General features: G+C 50.0%; 1 protein-coding gene across 1 annotated transcript; it reads right to left on the bottom strand.

Moving 5' to 3' along the window:
- Positions 1 to 2,457: 2,457 nt before the first annotated feature.
- ASB1 (ankyrin repeat and SOCS box containing 1) lies at positions 2,458 to 16,751 on the bottom strand. The gene is made up of 5 exons (XM_054830566.1): positions 16,622 to 16,751; positions 16,286 to 16,427; positions 14,004 to 14,306; positions 9,239 to 9,624; positions 2,458 to 7,394 (listed from the first exon to the last, which is right to left on the bottom strand). Exons 1-5 carry the CDS (start codon positions 16,680 to 16,682, stop codon positions 7,261 to 7,263), a joined length of 1,026 nt encoding a protein of 341 aa, XP_054686541.1. The 5' UTR covers positions 16,683 to 16,751; the 3' UTR covers positions 2,458 to 7,260.
- Positions 16,752 to 17,225: the final 474 nt, after the last annotated feature.

The following is a 17,225-nucleotide window of genomic DNA, read 5'->3' as shown; positions in this document are numbered from 1 at the left end:
CATCATCCCGCTACCTTCTGGGGGACGGCCGAAGCCATTCATCAACAACAACGGCTGTCCTACTCCATCTTACCCATCTTGGCTTTATTTTTCTCCCCGATTTCCTAGTGGCAGAAACATCCTATGAAAATATTCGGAGATGCTTGTTCCTGGGGCTCGCAGGTACGCACCGCCTGCCACCGCTCCCTTCTTGCACAAAGCTTTAAGCCAAGGCTTACTTGAGCCTTGTGCTAACTCCCAGCCTTTGCTAAACATACGTTTGATGGGAAACGTGAATTTTCAGCATTTTACCTGCAGCTTTTTCACCCAGGCGCAGCATGTCTGGCCGGCATTTTCTGGGTTCGGATGTTTTTAGTACCTTTTTAGGATAAGGATCGTGGCACACGTGAACTCCTGGCCAGGCACATTCGGGCTGGCTAGTTTTCTGTTGGAAAGATTCGTCGTGCGTTTTACAAACACCAGATGCTCGATGATGGGAAAATAAAGCATACTTTCCAGTAAACAAAAGCAGATTTCATTTGTCTCTAAAGCATAAACAAAACAAAACAAACAAACAAAAAAAAACCCCAACCAAAAAAAGTGAAAAAAAAGTGCAGAACAGCACAAATCAGGCTCGTACGTATGCGTCGCAGGGAAAAAGTGCTGAAAGCAGCGGGAAATGCATGTACCTGAGATGGGTTAATGAGCTCCACAGTGCGATGATGGTCTCGGGGGGCTGCAACCTCCTTTTCCCTGCGTGGGGCTGGCGTGGGCACAAGACCCCGGGCACCCGCATGTGCTGCCCTGTCTCTCAGGCGCACCGCAGGTGAGCTGCGGACCTCTTCTTTTTCTTCCAGGTTGCAACTTGCAAGGGCAGAGAGCTCATTTGGGAGGGAAGACACGCCTGAAGGAGCTGATAGCGAACAAAGAAAAAAAAGAAAAAAAAAAAGTTAAATAAGTAGGGGCTTCCCTGGCTGCGGCTGGGGGAGTGGAAGTAACGCGTGATAGGGGAAATGCTTTGAGATTGCCTAAGATTTACTGCACTCTTGGTCGGTTCTCATAGCCCAGAAGCAAATATTTGAGCATCGCACAGTGCAAGGCAAAAAAAATCTCTTCTCTTCCTTGCTGCTGCAGGAAAGGGAACTCCGCATTAGATCTTAAGACGAGGTCGACGAGTGTGAATAATAAGGAAAATGTTGCAAACCTGTTACATAAACCAAGGGCACACTCATCGATGAGCTCTTCTCCTGAGCCGTACATGAAATTCAGTGAGAGATGACCAGAAACCCCAGCCTGGCTACTCCAGAGAGATTCCGAGAGGGGACAGGTTAATAGGATGCAAAATCACGGCTGAAATCTAGCATCCCTTTAAAAAAATTCCATGTTTATTGTCCCGAGGCTACTGCACAAGATGCACTGGGAGGCAGGAGGGACCCACTTCTGTGCTAGAGGAATATTGAGGCTGGAGATGTTAGAATTACAAATTAGGGCTTGTTCTGCTTTGGTTTTAATCACCATCATTCCAAAACAGTTGATCGTTTTCTTCCAATTTAGGAGAAACTCTCTTTTTGCCTTTAGAGGAAATGCTGGCACCAGCACAGACAAACATCTCCCAAGCAAAAATAGCAGGAATCCCCCCCAAAAAGTGCCCTTGACTGGAGATAGCTACAGGGACTAAACCCTCAGGTACCCAAAATGCTCTTTCTACCACCTGAACTAAAGGATGCAAATTGTCCGGGTGCTGCAGACGGAGCCCGCACATCTGCTAACCCCTAGAAGAATAGAGTAACCATCAGAAATACTTGCAGCTTAAACTTGTAGGGAGTTTTCCAATTAAAATGCTGGAAAAATGCTAAGTTGTAAGAATCAGAATATTCTGAAGAATTACAGCGACTTCAGAGTACTTTCATAGCAGGACAAACTGAAGAGCTCCATTTCCAGAGCTGGGTACTCAGTAATGAGGAGCAGAACCAAGAGATCTGAAGGTCCTGTTTTGAAGGACCAGGTGGAAAGCCAAGAGCTTTTGGCTGCTCCACAGCAGCCGCCCTGCGCCGACACAAGCTGTCACAGCACCCCGAGCAAGGGCAGCAACACCGAGAGGACCAGCGAGCTTGTCAAAGAGGATTTGGGGTGTGGGGGGGGAAGGGTTCCAGAGAGGGGACTCCTCTGCGCGTTCACGATGGTTTACATTTTGATTTAGCTGCCATATCCCTCCTGAAAATTGCCCGTGGGTGGCAAGGCAGGAGTTGGTGCAGGGAAGCGCTGCCCAGTCCCTGCCTGCTTGCCTGTAACCCCCTTGCAGGCAGCGCGGTTCTCCGGCCCCCTCCAGTGGCTACGAAACACGCAGAGGAGCCAGCTCCAGCCTCCGAGGCCAGCGAGATTCAGGCTTTTGCAAACCCAGTCGCTGCTCTCTGCTGCCAGAGCAGTACTCCCCTTTCCCATGGCGAAGTAAATAATTAGGCGGACAGCCACGTTCTCGCACTGGAACATCTTTATTCAGGTACGCGTGGATCCAGCCCCACCACCGATACCTCCTTGCTGCTCTCGGATCCGATCGTGATCTGCACAATCGTTTTACGCCAAGTAAAACTAACAGACGACTGATGAGCGCTTCTTGAAGTGGGACTCTGTCACCTCTACTCTGGCCTGGGCAGGTTCTTATGCTGCTTTCTTGAAGGGCTAAAGAAATACGGTACCTCAAAGGATGGTTTTGGTGTAAAAAGTGTTTTACTTGACTTTGGGGACAGGGAAAAAAAATAAAAAAGAAAAAAACAAACACAACAACAACACTTCAACCCAACTGATGCTGTTCCTCTGCCTTTTGCACAACTCCCAAAGAACGGGAAATCATATTTGGGGACAAGCTACCGGCATTTCGTGCTGGAAATCCCCTATAGCAACGAAGGCAAGAAGAAAGCCCGCATGAAAAAGACTGCCTTGGTTCTGCTTTGCTTATTCCAGACCCGTTTCGGTTCTTTAACCATTTTCCAAATCTTGTTATCCCGTCCCACCCAAGCTTACAGCAAGGCCACACAATGCACACTTTATGTATTATGCACAAATAAAATAGCCATTCTTCAATATAGGGGATGTACACCGCAGAAATGTTTCATTTTCCACCCATGACTTCATGATACTCGTTTGTTCTATCTGAGCATGCCCCGTGGACAACATGGAAAAGAATACCTTTAGAAAAGAAAATGTTTTGCTACATAGGAGGAAATGGTGAAGTCCGAGTTAAGGCAAAAATAAATGCTGTTTATATAGTGTGACGATATATAATATGCACATATTACTCAGATTTCATATCGGAAGACTGTTGTTTCTTGGGCTTAAAAGGACAGGGACAGCCAGAGGAGATAGGTTTCAGCCCGACAGGACACCAAGGTCTATGAATATCATAAATCTATTTTAAGATTCATTATTATCTCTCTACAATGAAAATTCCAGATCTTCCAAGCCTGCGTACTAAACCACTTTTAGGCAAAGCTGGGTTCATGTAGCCTCAGCAACCAACGTGCACAGGGACTTACTCCAAGAGCAGTCTTTGCACTTACAGCTTAATATTATGTGAGTTGTCCCTCTGAGCTAGGCTCCCTTCAGGCCCTCAAGCCACAAGAAAGACCATCCAGGTTTACCACCGAGACCTTTGCAGGAGGCACAGTCCCTCAGTTAAGATGGGATTTGATGCGTAGCCGAGGGAAAATGTCCCTTCAAAGCTTTGATTCTGCAAATGTCCAAGTGATTGCTAAACTTCAACCTTGTTTGCTCTTGGGTCAGGAGAACCGTCCTTCAACTTGTGGATCCAGGGCTGGAGGTACCCGTGATCAGTGGAATCCCTTGGACTCCACATCGGTTGGATTTGAAGACCCATGTAGTCCTGTGGCTTGAGGTCAAAAGAACTACCCAAACGCACAAAGTTCAGCAGACTGTTGGAGCACCACAACCATCATACCTCAAACTATAAATAAAGAATGGTAAACTAACAGAGGCCAAAGTCCTCACCCCCAGTGTGGCTTGAGCTTACCAGTGGGACCTACAAGGAACTGTATCAGTACCAAGTATCGACTGTGCATGGGAAGAGGGTGCTCTTCTCAATTTCACTCAGGGGAGTTACGGTTCTGGGAGGGAGCACTGTTGCTAGACTGGTAGGATATCCATAAACACACTGTAGGACAGCGTCAGGCAAGAGCACAACGGTCAACAGACCAAACACAGAAGGCAGCTATAATGAAAATTGTAACAGGTCATCTGTAGAGGCTTAGCTTTAATGATACAATTGAGTTACATCAGGCACTGAGTTAATCATGCCCATAACAACTGAATTGTCCGAATTTCTGTGGGCCACTCTGTGTCATCCATGCCGTGGCATTTCACTGTAGCTCGTTCCAGGTGGAGCCAGCTCTCTCCAAAGGACTATATGCCTTCCGCATCCATCCTACCACCTTCACCCAAAAGGCACTAATGGGTGACCAGTTTGCAAAATTGTACGAACAAGTAAAAATCAAGGGGCAAAAAAAGTGAACCCAAAGAAGTTGTTGCCATGGCATTTTCTCAAGACAATGTACCTCATTTTCTGCCTCTATACACTGGAGCTAGAGAGCATATTCGGCCCATGCTCCTGCAAAACATTATGGTTCCACCAGCAAGGTGAGAAGAGGCTTTACAACCTGTTTGCATCTTTCAGGCATGTTAACACTTCTATAAAGCAAGCACACAACTCTCAGGCAACATGTTCATGGGCTGCCCTGGCCTCCAGCACGGTGAAAACCTAAACCATCTGCAAGCCTGAAAAGGAAACAGTGCAATTCTGCTGCCTTCTCACCTTGAAAGCACGCCTACGGCTATATATCCCTGCCATTACATCTCACCTGATGAGGGTTTTGAAAGTATCCTTTGCTTTGGTATCTGAGCACCTAGTGTAACCACCACACTTTAGCCTGTTCTCAGCAGTGCAAATTTTGCCACCTTAGGACCTTCCAGGCCTGGCCGTGGAACCAAAATAACTGGAAACGATCAGGAACTGTGTTTTCTCCTGCCCTTCCTCCTTCTCTGAAAGCATATTGGAAAGGCACGTGTTCTTCAGCAGATAATGAAACATATAAGGAAGTCCATCGTTTCTTATTGAACTCCACCCTAAATACATCCCGTAGCGGGCCAGAAACTGAAAATGATTTTGCAATCATTTACGCCTCTGGAAAAAGAACATTTTGTAACTAGCGTTAAGACCTATGCGGTAATTCCATGGGGCAAGTCTATGTGGCAGCCTTGAGGATCTGCTCCTATAGAGGCAGGACAACCAGGGCATCTGAAACTGGGAGCTTAACCCCACTGCCCTGCTACCACAGGGGGTCAAGTTGAAGAGCGACCAGAGCTAGATCCCATTCCTGGAAGGGATGTCTTACTGTCCTTGCCATCCCAGGCTTAACTCCGCTCTCAACAATAGGTTCCTAGGCACTAATACCATACAATAAATAAATCCCCAACATCTTTAGGATTACATCTGGAAAAATACCCTTGCCGACCACACGGGCATGGGAAGAACAACTGGCAAAGAAAAATTGTCAAAAAAATCAACTTATAACACAGGGACTAGAAAGAATTTGGATCAGCAAAGTAAAAGCATGTACCAATTATTACCTGGGTTTTCACCCAACATCCTGAGGGACTATCATCTCTGACCCTCTAAAGTCGCTATTTTGACAGTGTTTCCTACACAATGACTATGTCGCTATCTTTAAGGAGCTGGCTGACCCTGATATCCTGATGAAAGGCTGTCAACTCGCTGCAGAATGATGCTCTTCTGGGAGCTTGTGACAGGAAGGTAAACTGCAACGTAGAGGCACTGGAAATCAAAGGAGCCCAGGCTGCTGGATGCAACACTGCATTTAGAAGTACATAACCTCCTAACGCTTCAAGAAAAGACAAGTCCTTTCTTCTCCCTTTTCCACAATGCTGGTAGAAGCAGTATGCAAACAAAAAGACCTGCTAAGTGGATCTGGGAGGGTTTTTTCTGGTCATACCACCACCGTGGGATATGGAGCAAAAGGTAGGTAGGAACTTCTATTTCTGTGTGTTGTGCATTGTCAGCTACTTTACTGGGCCTTCAGTAACATAATCACTGCAATGTTGCAAGCAGGCAGTCTAGAGATTATTTTGGTGTCTTTTTCTTCATAATCACACAGATATATGCACAGGCATTGCATCAACTACCATCCGGCACAGCAACACAACAGTTTAATTTAGCAACCCCTCCACTGCTGCTCCTGGTCACTCCCAAATATTCAAACCCATTTTACAGTGAGAGAAGATTAATTTAGCCATTTTTTTTTTTCAAAAAAAGTACCCCCGAAATCTTTCAGGTTCACGTGCTGGCTTCATCCGAGTCCTTTTCCTCTTCTCTCCACATTTTTCTCATTCGTGCTATGGCAGCGGTCATGAGACTCGACCCAGTCCCAGGCAGTCGGGAGGAGGACCGGCCAGCCCCTGCCTCGTCCATCACAGTGCTGGAGGGAAAGCCAAGCTGCCACAGCAGACCCGGTGCTCTGTAGAAACGACTCAGACAGGATAGGATTACATACTCTGCTACTCTCCCATCTGCGCGACGGGGCCTCTACACAAAGAAAGCCAAGTCAGCAGCTACCTTGCAGCACGTAGAGACATGGATACAATTTTCCAAGTAACGCACGGCACTGGACAGGAAACCTGATGCATTTCACACCAGAAGAGGACAGAAGAAAATACACCCGCTTTTACAGCAACCACAGGCTTCATACGGAGGAGAAAGGCCAGGCACTGACAGCAGAAAGAGAACAGTGCTGTTGTAAAACCCTTCCCAAGGCAAGGAGAGACTCCTTTAGATGCTCTAGGAAGAGGAAAGGCTTAAACACAGACTCTCTCCCCACGCAGAAGTGCCGCTGAGACCCAAGGTGTGTGTAACACAGAGCAATAACAGAGGTAGAGTCATAACAAACAGACATATGCTAACAGCTATAGTATATATTGTATTTGCTCATGTAACAGCCACACGCGCTTATTGGCCTCATCGCCCAACCAGTTGCAAAGAAGAAATCACCAGTTAGATAACCGGTAGCTTAAGAATAGACACACAGAATCACTGCACCCTAAATTTGGAGGGGAAAATCACAGGGGCAGGGAATTATGTGCACTCCATGAGCAATACAGTATTTCACTGTGGAGGAAGGGTTAGGATTGGCACCTGGCTTTATCAGCCCACTCATTTACCAAATCAAACTGTCCCGGAAAGCAGCCAGTTGCCCTTTAACTGTGTTCGTGAAGTAAAAATTGTTTAATGGGGTCTGGGATTGGAAGGATATGGATCAGATCCAGACGAGATTTGCCAAGTATTCTTCGTACAGCTATGCGGCAGAGAGACAAGAGGCTCCGGGTGCGGCCTGCAATAAAGAAAGCAGAGAAAAACTATTGAGGGACAGAGAGAGGAAGAGAGAGGGATAACAGCGTGTAAATTGTGCTGAGCTGTGGCTGACAGCTGAGGAGCCATTTACCCCTTCCGTATGCCGAGGCCACGTCCTGCGCAGCAACACGAAGGCGGCACAGGAGAGCCGAGCGTGCACAAATCCTCCCTGTGCGGAGGCCAAAGCTTTCGGCCAAGGATTTGGAGCAAGGGCAGCCGCCACATGGGCGGTTTGGAAACTGGAGACTGCATGGGGTTGTGGCCACGGAGCCAGTCCCTGCATGAAAGGGTTCAAGAGATCACTGCCAAATCCACACCAAGGGAGGCTGTGAGAGGCTTTATACCATTCAGATCATTTTAAAATTATGTGGACTTTATTTTTGCTCTAAATCGCCCCCTAGGAATCAACAGCATTGACAGTCAGCTCAGGTCTTATCCCAACTTTCTTCTGAGGGCTTCTTTTGAGTTCATGGAAGAGCTCTTCCAGCACAGGGACCAGAGGATGGTGGTGTCCATGTCGATTCAGGAACTGGACCTCCAAGGCACCACTCTGTTATCCCACATGCTCTACCTGAGGAGTCCCATTTGCCTCCTAAACCCAGGCTTAATGGAAACCACCTGCTCCAGCTTATGTGTGCCTCTTCTCAGCAGAAGTCCAGGCAAGTTTAAAAACCAGGCACGTGCAAAGCTGAATAACTTTGGGGTGGGGGCCAGGGGTTGTATCCCACAGCCTGAATCCCTTCAAAATGTCTCTGGAGATCAAGAGGGAAACCCCATTTCCAACCCTGGTGCAAAGCCTTGGCCTTCACCAGCGGAGTCTGGTGGGTTTACGAGGTGCTGCCCTTGCTGGAACAAGGGTGCGCTCTGTATTGATGTTGCTTTTGTTATAAAAAGAAAGAAATAGAAGGCAAATTTAGGCATGTTCAGGTCTGAGGCTCTGGTTTACTTCTTTTGTAACTCATTTACTTCCCAAAGGATGTTAAATTCAAAAAGCCAGCTTTTTCCCACCTTTTTCCACCACCAGCTGAGCTCCCTCCTGCCACTTGCTACCCCCATTTGTGGCTTTACTTACCAAATAACCTGTCCAGATGCAACTACCTCTTGGGTCCTTCCCTGGGCCCCCCTGTAGAGCACAGGGTCACTCAAGACCTGTGAGGGCACATCTGCATGGCCTTGGAGAACTGGATCTCACTGGATATGCCATAACCTGCCTGTGGTCCACATATCCAAAGCCCAGCTCTGATAGGACCCCACTTCCTAAATCTTGCCTCAGGCTGCTGAGGACATGGTTAGGCAATGGAAAAAAGTAGCTAAAAAGGGAAAACACCATGTGAAGGTACACAATGCAACAGGAGAAAACCAGGGAATCTAGCTGGAGGCTTATGGGAAAGCCACTGGACTGAGTCATCAGCGTTGACAGAGCTGGAGGCAGGCAGCAGCTCCGCAAGACCGAGGATCCGTGCCAGGGAGCCACAGAGGCCAGCCCCACGGCTCACTCCTGCCTGATGCCTGCCTGGCCAGCAACTGCTCTTTGGGAGCCATATCAGGGGTGGTGAAGTCATTCACGCGTAGCTTAACAGCCTCTTAAATCCCAGTTATCTTTTTTTGTGTGTTAGAATGGCTTTACACTTTTAAGGTATAACCTGTTACACCATCTTCTAGCACTTGGCTGAAGGCACTTGAACAAAGAGACCCAAAAGAGAATGGTAACACCCAACCTACCACCTTAAGAGCTCCTGACTACCAAACAAACTCTCCAAAGAGTTCTCCTGAATCCAGAGCTAGATAAAACCAGCGCCACTTCAGTAAGTCAAAGCCACTTACCCCTTGCTTCTTTGAACACCTGCAGAGCCTCAGGGTTGACTTTGACCCTTCCCGTGGATTCAACCCCCAAGGCGTCCACTTTCACCAGGTTGAGATTGGCTCCAAAGTCAATCAAGAGGTGGACGAATGCCGCTTCACAGCCATGCCGCAGGACAGCATCCATCACACAGACCGGGGAGCCCCGAGAGAAGCCCTGGATGTTGATGGGCCCGCAGCAGTTAAAATCCGGGTTGGCTCCAGCCTGGAGCAGCAGCCGGAAGCACTGGAGGTTGTGGTAGGCAGCACTGATGTACAGCGGGCAGACCACCAGCGTGGTGAGGGGCCGCTGGGAGAGGCTGGGGACCCGGGAAGCAAGGTGGTGATTCACATCCACGTCTGCGCCGTACCTGGGTAGGGGACAGAGAAGAGCGGAGGTTTGGAAACAAGGGCAACAGCACCACGACTGCAGCCCAGAGTGACAAAAGGGCAGGGGACAAGGCTGAAGGACACCCAGAAGGTGAGCACCCTGCCTGTCTTTGGAACCTCTGGGGCCCACCACCCAAGAACCACCCATACCTGCACTCGGATGGGCCTGGCGAGGTGTCTGACTGGGGATGCCGTATCCAGCATGGTCTGATCTTCAAAAAGCAAAGCTGTTTCTCTGCCCGCAACAGCCCAGGCTTTGGAGAGAAGAGGAGCAGCTGAGGAACATCTTTCCTTGCCCTCCTGAAGAATGTGCCAAGCACGGCATTGGCACAAGGGACGGCTCAGCCCTGAGCCAGCACCACATAATGCTGGATACTAATGAGCCGGCTGGGGAGCGGGGATGTTTCCAAATGACTCAGTTGAAGAGACGCAGTGAAATAACTTCCCCACCAGGATAAAACAGGCCAAAAAGCAATACAGGCAATCGATCTGACTGTCACAAACAGCAGGGAAATGGAAACAGAAATCTGGGCTCAACAGCGAAACACGTATGACAAAATCCTGCTCCTGAAGGAGCCGGGGTGGTTGAAATCCCATCAGAATCCCATCAGGGAGTCAGAAAGAGGCCCTTTCCCTAGTATTCAGCTCAGCTGAAGGGATGTACCCGCCAACTCTGAGCACGTAGGAAACTGGAAAAACACAAAATAATTGCATCAGACCTTCCGCTCTCCCCATCCATCCTGCACAGCTCCATTCACGGGTTATACATTACACCAGATACTGCACGAGAGAGTACAGTTCACTGGCCAGCGCTCCAGGCACCAAAGGGGAGACCTTCGAGCAGCGAACCTCTCAAGCCTTTTGCAACTGGCTCCTGCCTCACCCTACCCCACACAGAAACACATTCGTCACACCTTCGCCGCGCGGTGCCGTGACGTCCCAATTGCCACATGAGCCCTGCAGCCAGAGCAAAGCGAGCTCGGGCTTGCCGTGGCACAGAGAAGGCATGCAAACAAGCAAAAGCCCTGCTCAATGGACATCAGCATCGTCACAAAACAGAAGCAGCACCCGCAGCATACTTCTTTTTGGTAAGTACAGACAGCAGTAAGTTGCAAATGAGGAGAAAACGAGGCTTATTGGCTTTGGTTCTTTTCATTTTTTTGTAGGAAGTGAATAACGTGGCTAAATAAATGGGAGCAAAAAGGCCAAGTATCACTTTCTGGAAAAGCGTGAAATTTGAAAAACGGCAATGCTGGGGAAAGAAGAGACGGCAGAAATAAGCATTTATTTCCCCCAGGCTGGATAATGCCCAAGCAGTGGGGACACTAACTGCATCTGCTTCACATGCAGCCTGGATGGGAAGAAGGAGGAAGACAACACAACTCCCTAAGGAATAGCTGGTTTTAACTGCAGCCCTGCAGATCAAGCACAGCCTTGTCCCTTCTCCCCAGAGAGGGATAAAAGGTTCTTTCACCTGCCAGTCCCCCTCCCAAAATTGCAAACTGAGAACTAGAACTAGATTTTTCTATCTTCCTAGATAGCATTATATTCCTTTCTGCAGTTAATAAAACAAATAAGGAAACCACCTGGGGACAAATCCTGCCTCAAGGCAAGCACAGCTCTCACTGGACCCAGTAGGGGCTGGTCCCTATCCAGCAAATACTTAACCAAATGCTTCAATTCCGAGGATGGGAATAGTCTCGTTTAAATTAAGCGCACATAGAGCAAGGGCCAAGGAAACTCATCTAAGAGCTGCAAATGGCATGCAATGCATTTTTACTCCAACACACAAGATCTCCCAAGCACGAACATCTCGGCTGAGATCTCAAGAGACCCGTGGGGTGGAAAAATGCAGGAAAAGGACAGAGTAGTAACGACACTGCTGAGTGCGAGCTGCTCCTCGCACCAGCCACAGGACCAAGCTTCGCTTCCCAGGGCAGGCAGCTGACCCAGGAATCACTGCACGCTGAGGGGACATTCCCATCTTTCGGAGACTTCCGCAGCACTTTGCTGAATCTGCATCACTTCACCTATGTTGGAGCACAGAGGACTAAATAAGAAAAGGTGTCTGCTCCCCACAGGCAATCGCACATCTTCACTGTAGATAAACCTCTTAAAGTCAGACTACACGAGCATTTGGATAGTCATCTGTGCTGCTGTGTGGCTTTCTTGGGGCTGTCGTGGGGCCACTGCCTCCTATGGCCACGGTCCTAACCAGACAGCAGGTATCCCTTCATTTCAGTCCTCTTTTTTTTTTTTTCATTATTGTCATCAAAATTCTGAGTGGAAACCCCCAGTTCAAAGCAAAGTACTAAATTCTACTTTTATCACAGTTAGGCACGCATCTGAGGCATCGGGGTGATTTGTCAGATCTCTTTTTCACCCTTTTAGTGTGGCAAAAGGATCCTCTCTCATCCTTAATAGGCTGGGGTCAGCCCTTCAGTTACACTGCAAGTATGATGGAACAGTCCGATCCCATCGCAGCATGATCACATCACAACCTGTTAGCAAAGTAATCCATACCCTGGCAACATAACTGTAAATATTTCCGCCAGCCATCTTATAAAATGGATCACCGTTCCATAGCTGTGTGTGTATTTACTATTAATGGATACAATTTCACCCATTGCTTGGTTAGCTGGTTCAGCAATTGTAGTAGTATTCAGGAATCCTGACTGTGGTATCATACGATTTAAAAAAAAAGGAAGAACCAGGTGATGTTTAGACACCTGCAGCAAACCTGAACTGTGTTGGGCTTTCTTTTCAGGATACTGAGGATCTCTCAAGCTGAATATGCTGAAATATTTCCTTATATCTCAGTAAACGTGTCTTTCTCATCGCATTCCCCCTGCCAAATCCTTTAAATCAACATTTTAAAAATCTCTGAGTGAGCTTTGTAATAAAGAGTGCATTTTAATGTAAGCAACTCTGAACAGATCTGTGAAATCTGTACTACGAGATATTTGAAATTTTGGGCAATCTGACAATTTGGTATTAGCTTAGCAGCCTTGGGAGAGACATTGTCTAATAAAAAGATATTGGACAAACTCCAGTTAATTTTTAATCCTGAAAGTTTTCCAGAAATCTTGCTTTTAATATTGCTGGCAAGGTATCCCAAGGAGTAGACACATAAATCAATGCATCAGCTCTCCATGTGCTGCTGAAATACCATTTGCTATGTTTCACCCTGCCTTAGCGGATCTATCAGGGGAGATTCTCGGGAATGCAGCATGTGAGCTGAACCCTGTACCAACAAGCACGTGACGATGGGGACATCCTTCTCTCAGCTTGCTGAGAAAGGAGCGAGGAGGGGGGACCATCTCCCCTTCCTTCTACTTGCCAGCTTCCTTAAAGCTGCACTTGTATGAAAATTAACTTCCCCACAAGCAAAAAGGAAAGGAGAAAATCCCCAAGTATTTTGAATTTTTTCTATTCAAATCCTTTTGGTTGTTATTTTCTAGCATTTACAGTCATTGAAGGGATTCCTTGGAGAGTGTTTCTGTGTGAATCCACCCTTCCTTCTCTTTTACTATTTCTTTCTACAACCTGTATTTTCCCCTTATGATCCCTTATTATTTGACATCAACAGCCCATATAGTCGTTCAGCATGATCCCTTGTACAAAAAGCTTCCAATTTAGAAGAAAGGAAGTATCGCAGCAGGCCACAGAGGAAGAAACTCAAGTTTGCACAGCCTACTGCTAGACCTTGAGCCCGCTCGCTGCTGGTTACTGTTCATCACCGTGTAGCGATGGCCACCACTCCCCACCCCAGAGATGCCACCCCTTCGATGGAGCTGTGCATCAGGTGTCTGGCAAGGGGAGACCGAATTGGATGCCACCAGGCAGCCAAGAACAGCCAGTGCTGGTGACAAGCATCGTCTCTCCTCCCAAGGACAGAAAACGGTCAGAGCAGCAGAGCTAAGCAAAGGAGAGATTTTTTTGGTTCACTGAGGAATCCACCTCCCTCTTAAATTCAGCCAGGGGCATAGAGCTGGCAGTCAAGATGGAGATGCGGGGGGGAAGATACTTTGTAAGATTTGGATCTGACTGAACAGTGGATGGTGGGCTCGGAAACGGAGACTCCTCTCTCAGGCTTTGTCTTAGGAAAATAGGCATGGGAGTCACACAGCAGGGCACAGACCTGCTGCCAGGGCCAAGCGATGGGGAAGGCACCTCTCCACCCCCTCTCCTGCCCAGCTCTCAACCAGCTTCACCAGGCCTGTGTAGGCACTGGGCATGCGAGGAGAGAATGGATGCTCTGAGTCCCAGGGGGGGAAAGATCCCAAGGGAAGAAGAGAGGGAGGTAGAGCCACCCCCTCTCCCCACCAGGACCACCTCCAACCTGCACCCAAACTCTCACCTGATCAGCTCCCGGAGGATGTCTGCCCGGCCCACACGTGCTGCATGGTAGACAGGGGTGCTGCGGTGGTGCCGGCTACCGTTGGGGTCAGCCCCGGCTTCCAGGAGGATCTTGGCACACTCAAGGTGCCCGTTGACCACAGCCACGTAGAGGGCGGTTTGCCCCTTCACATCTACCAAGTCGATCTCAGCCCCTTTGCGGAGGAGGAAGTCAACGCAGGGGCCGTGGCCAGCGGTGGCGGCGATGCGCAGTGGCGTGCAGGGCAGCCAGCCACAGCACCACACCGACTTCTCGTTGATCCGGCTGGCATCACAGAGGGGAAAAGCATTGGGTCAGAGAATCCCTCCTGCTGCCTTGCACCACCCCACCCACCCCAGCCCCCGAGCAGGATCCTGGGAGAGCCCAAACTGCTGCCTTGAAGCTTTTCCTCCCCATTTTTGGCACTTTATAGCAGCCCTGAAAAGCTCCCGCCATTAACCTGACTAGGTGTTGCACATAGGTAGCCAGAGACTATGGCATGTCTGGAAGAAGGGCTTTATCGGAGCTCTGCTGTGTCAGGAGCTGCACATACGCACAGTAAGGCACAAACTCTGCCTCAAAACTCAGTCAAAATTACCAATAAAAAAAAAAATACTCTCTATTCCCTTTTTACAGGGAGTTGTCCCAAATCAGCAGTGACCAAGCTGGGGATCACAACCGTTTAATTCAAGCTGCTCCAAAAGAAGGGGAGAAAGTCATCAAAGCAGCAGGGAAAGAGCAAAGGGACACGGGAGGAGGGGAGCAATGTACAGAAATGCAGGCGTACATCCGTATCACACTGCTGGCAACATCCACATTCAGCCAGGCAACATGGGATGACATAAACACAATCCCAGGGAAAGTCAGGCCTGCCAGCAAGGAGCACCCCTAGGAGGTGCGGCCATCCTTCACTGAATAGCATAAGTGGGCCATTAGCATCCTTGTTGGATGGCTGTACTGGCATAAGAGCCTTTTTCAAGTTATTGAAAGAGATGGCTCTGGCTGGCGGCTGCTTAGATCCCCTCTGACATAACCTGCGTTAGTCGTCATGCTCATCCAGATCTCAGGTTAGCCCTACAAATCTCACAAACATCCAGACCTTGCTCCCAAATTCTCTGCAAATCACTGCGGGTACCATTTTAACAGGGACACGCAGAGAGGAAGGGATTTCTTTAAGGGCAACGTAAGCTGGCGAAAGTGCTCTTTAGCCAGCGCAGCAGTGGATTTGCTCTCCCAGCTCACTCCATGCAGGCCCACGTAACCGGTACAGGACAAAGCAGTTTTTATACGGTGCAGTTACAAAGTTTGCTAGGAGAGCAATGCCACAATGGTTTTTTTCCAAGCATGTTTGAGGAAGAGAAGCAGTATAAGCCCTGCATCAGGCCCTCCGCTGTCAAGCTTTATGATAAAAGCGTTCCCTTTGACCTTGGAGGTTTGGGGATCTCCACCCCATATCTACCCCCAAATTCAAAGAATTCACTTCTCTGCTCACTCCACCACCCATGTGATGGTGCTGCGGGTCCAGCCCTCCTCCTCTCGCCAAACTTTTTCTTTTTCCTGCAGGGAAGGACACCTGACCCTGATGCCACAGGGTTCCCACATGGCATGGGACAAAAACAAGGCAAAAATCTCAGACCAAGGGTCCAAAGAGCCCCAGCTGCCCAGGTGGCAGAAAGAGGGGCTGGCTCATTCTCATTTTTGCTGAAAGGACACTTTTTTTGAGGCTGGGAGAGACATTTTGCACTCTAAGCAGTTTTCTTCATGGTGCAGGAAAATTAATTAACTATCCCCACAGTCACAGACTTAGCACTGGGCAGATTTTGTAACGCAGGGTGTTTCAGGTTTATATTCAATTGTAATCCCTTTTGTATGTTTTTCCCATTATACGTAGGCTCCTATTTTCACAATATTACGTTTCTACCCCGATCTGAAAAGAGCTCGTGCGCGGCCGCCGCACGCTCCCGAACTGGCTTGAGATTTGCCTCCTGGGAGCCCACGGGGGATGATTTTGGGGGCGAGAGAAGCATCCTCCCAGCCTGACACCTCTCCCATAAAAACAGAGTGTGACGGGCTCTCCAAAAGGAGCAGGCTGTTGGGGATGGCGTGAGGTGAGCAGCCCCGGGGAGTCATTAGCAAAAAAAAAAAAAAAAAAAAATCGTTTAAGCGGCACCTGGCACCGGCTTTTCCCCCCTTCTCTCCGTGAGGGGCTCCAAAGCCAGCGCTGAGGGTGCGGGCACGGCGGGGTGTGAGAAGCCCCCCCTCACCTTTGGAAGCTCTCCTCTTGCAGCAAGCTCTTGAGGGTGGGCAGGTCCCCCACATAGGCCGCGTCGTGCAGCCGGGTATCCTCGCAGTGCTCGATGGGGTGATCGCAAAACTGCTCCCGCAGCCATTCCTTCAGGTTACGACCTGCGCTGGAGAGAGACCGGAGAGGTGTTGGGGGGGGACCGGGCTGAGCCCTGGCCAGAGGCGGCCCGGCGGAGGACGGGGGGGTGGTGTCTGTCCCGTCCTGTCCAGTCCCCACCCGGCACAAGGCGAGCCCGAAAGGAGCCCCTGGCACGGCGGCGGGCCCGCAGCGGGCAGCGCCGCTCCCCCCACGTTACCTGCCTGCCCGCCTGAGGCGGCGGGCGGATCCCCGCCGCCGGGGGGGCCGCCCTCCGCCATCTGCCCCTCGCACCGCCGGGCCGGCTCGGCCTCCCTCCCCGCCGGCAGCGTCCCCCCCGGCGGCCGCCGCCGCCCTCCCTCCCCGGGCCGGCCTGATTGGTGCCTGCCGGGCCGGCGGCTTCCTGCCTCCGCGTTAAGGTGGTTTTTCCCGGCGGGAGGAGGGAGGTTTGCCTCCGTTCCGGCAGCTCGGAGCAACGCCGGAGCCATTCCTCCTTCAGACCCGCCCCGCGGCGGCACCTCGGCGGGAGGGAGGTCGGGGCGGCCCGACTCTCCCGGCGGCGGCCCTCAGCGCCCGGAGGCCTCAGCCCGACCTGGGAGGCAGAGCGGTCGGTTCAGCCTCTGAGGTTTTCTGCCTAGAAATGGGAGCCGGGCCGAGCTCGGTCGCCGGTAAAGGGGCCCCGGGGGCTCCTTCTTCCAACAACGGGCAAAAACGGGGCTGATGATAATTTACAGGGCTGTCCCCGCTCCCCGGAGCAGCCTCACGGCCGCCACCTGCACCTCTGCAGGAGCTCTACCAAGCGTTTAAAAACCGATACAGGGCAC

This window comes from Grus americana, chromosome 6 (assembly GCF_028858705.1).
Source record: "Grus americana isolate bGruAme1 chromosome 6, bGruAme1.mat, whole genome shotgun sequence".
NCBI classification, from domain to species: domain Eukaryota; kingdom Metazoa; phylum Chordata; class Aves; order Gruiformes; family Gruidae; genus Grus; species Grus americana.
This window is presented reverse-complemented; position numbering and strand designations above follow the sequence as displayed.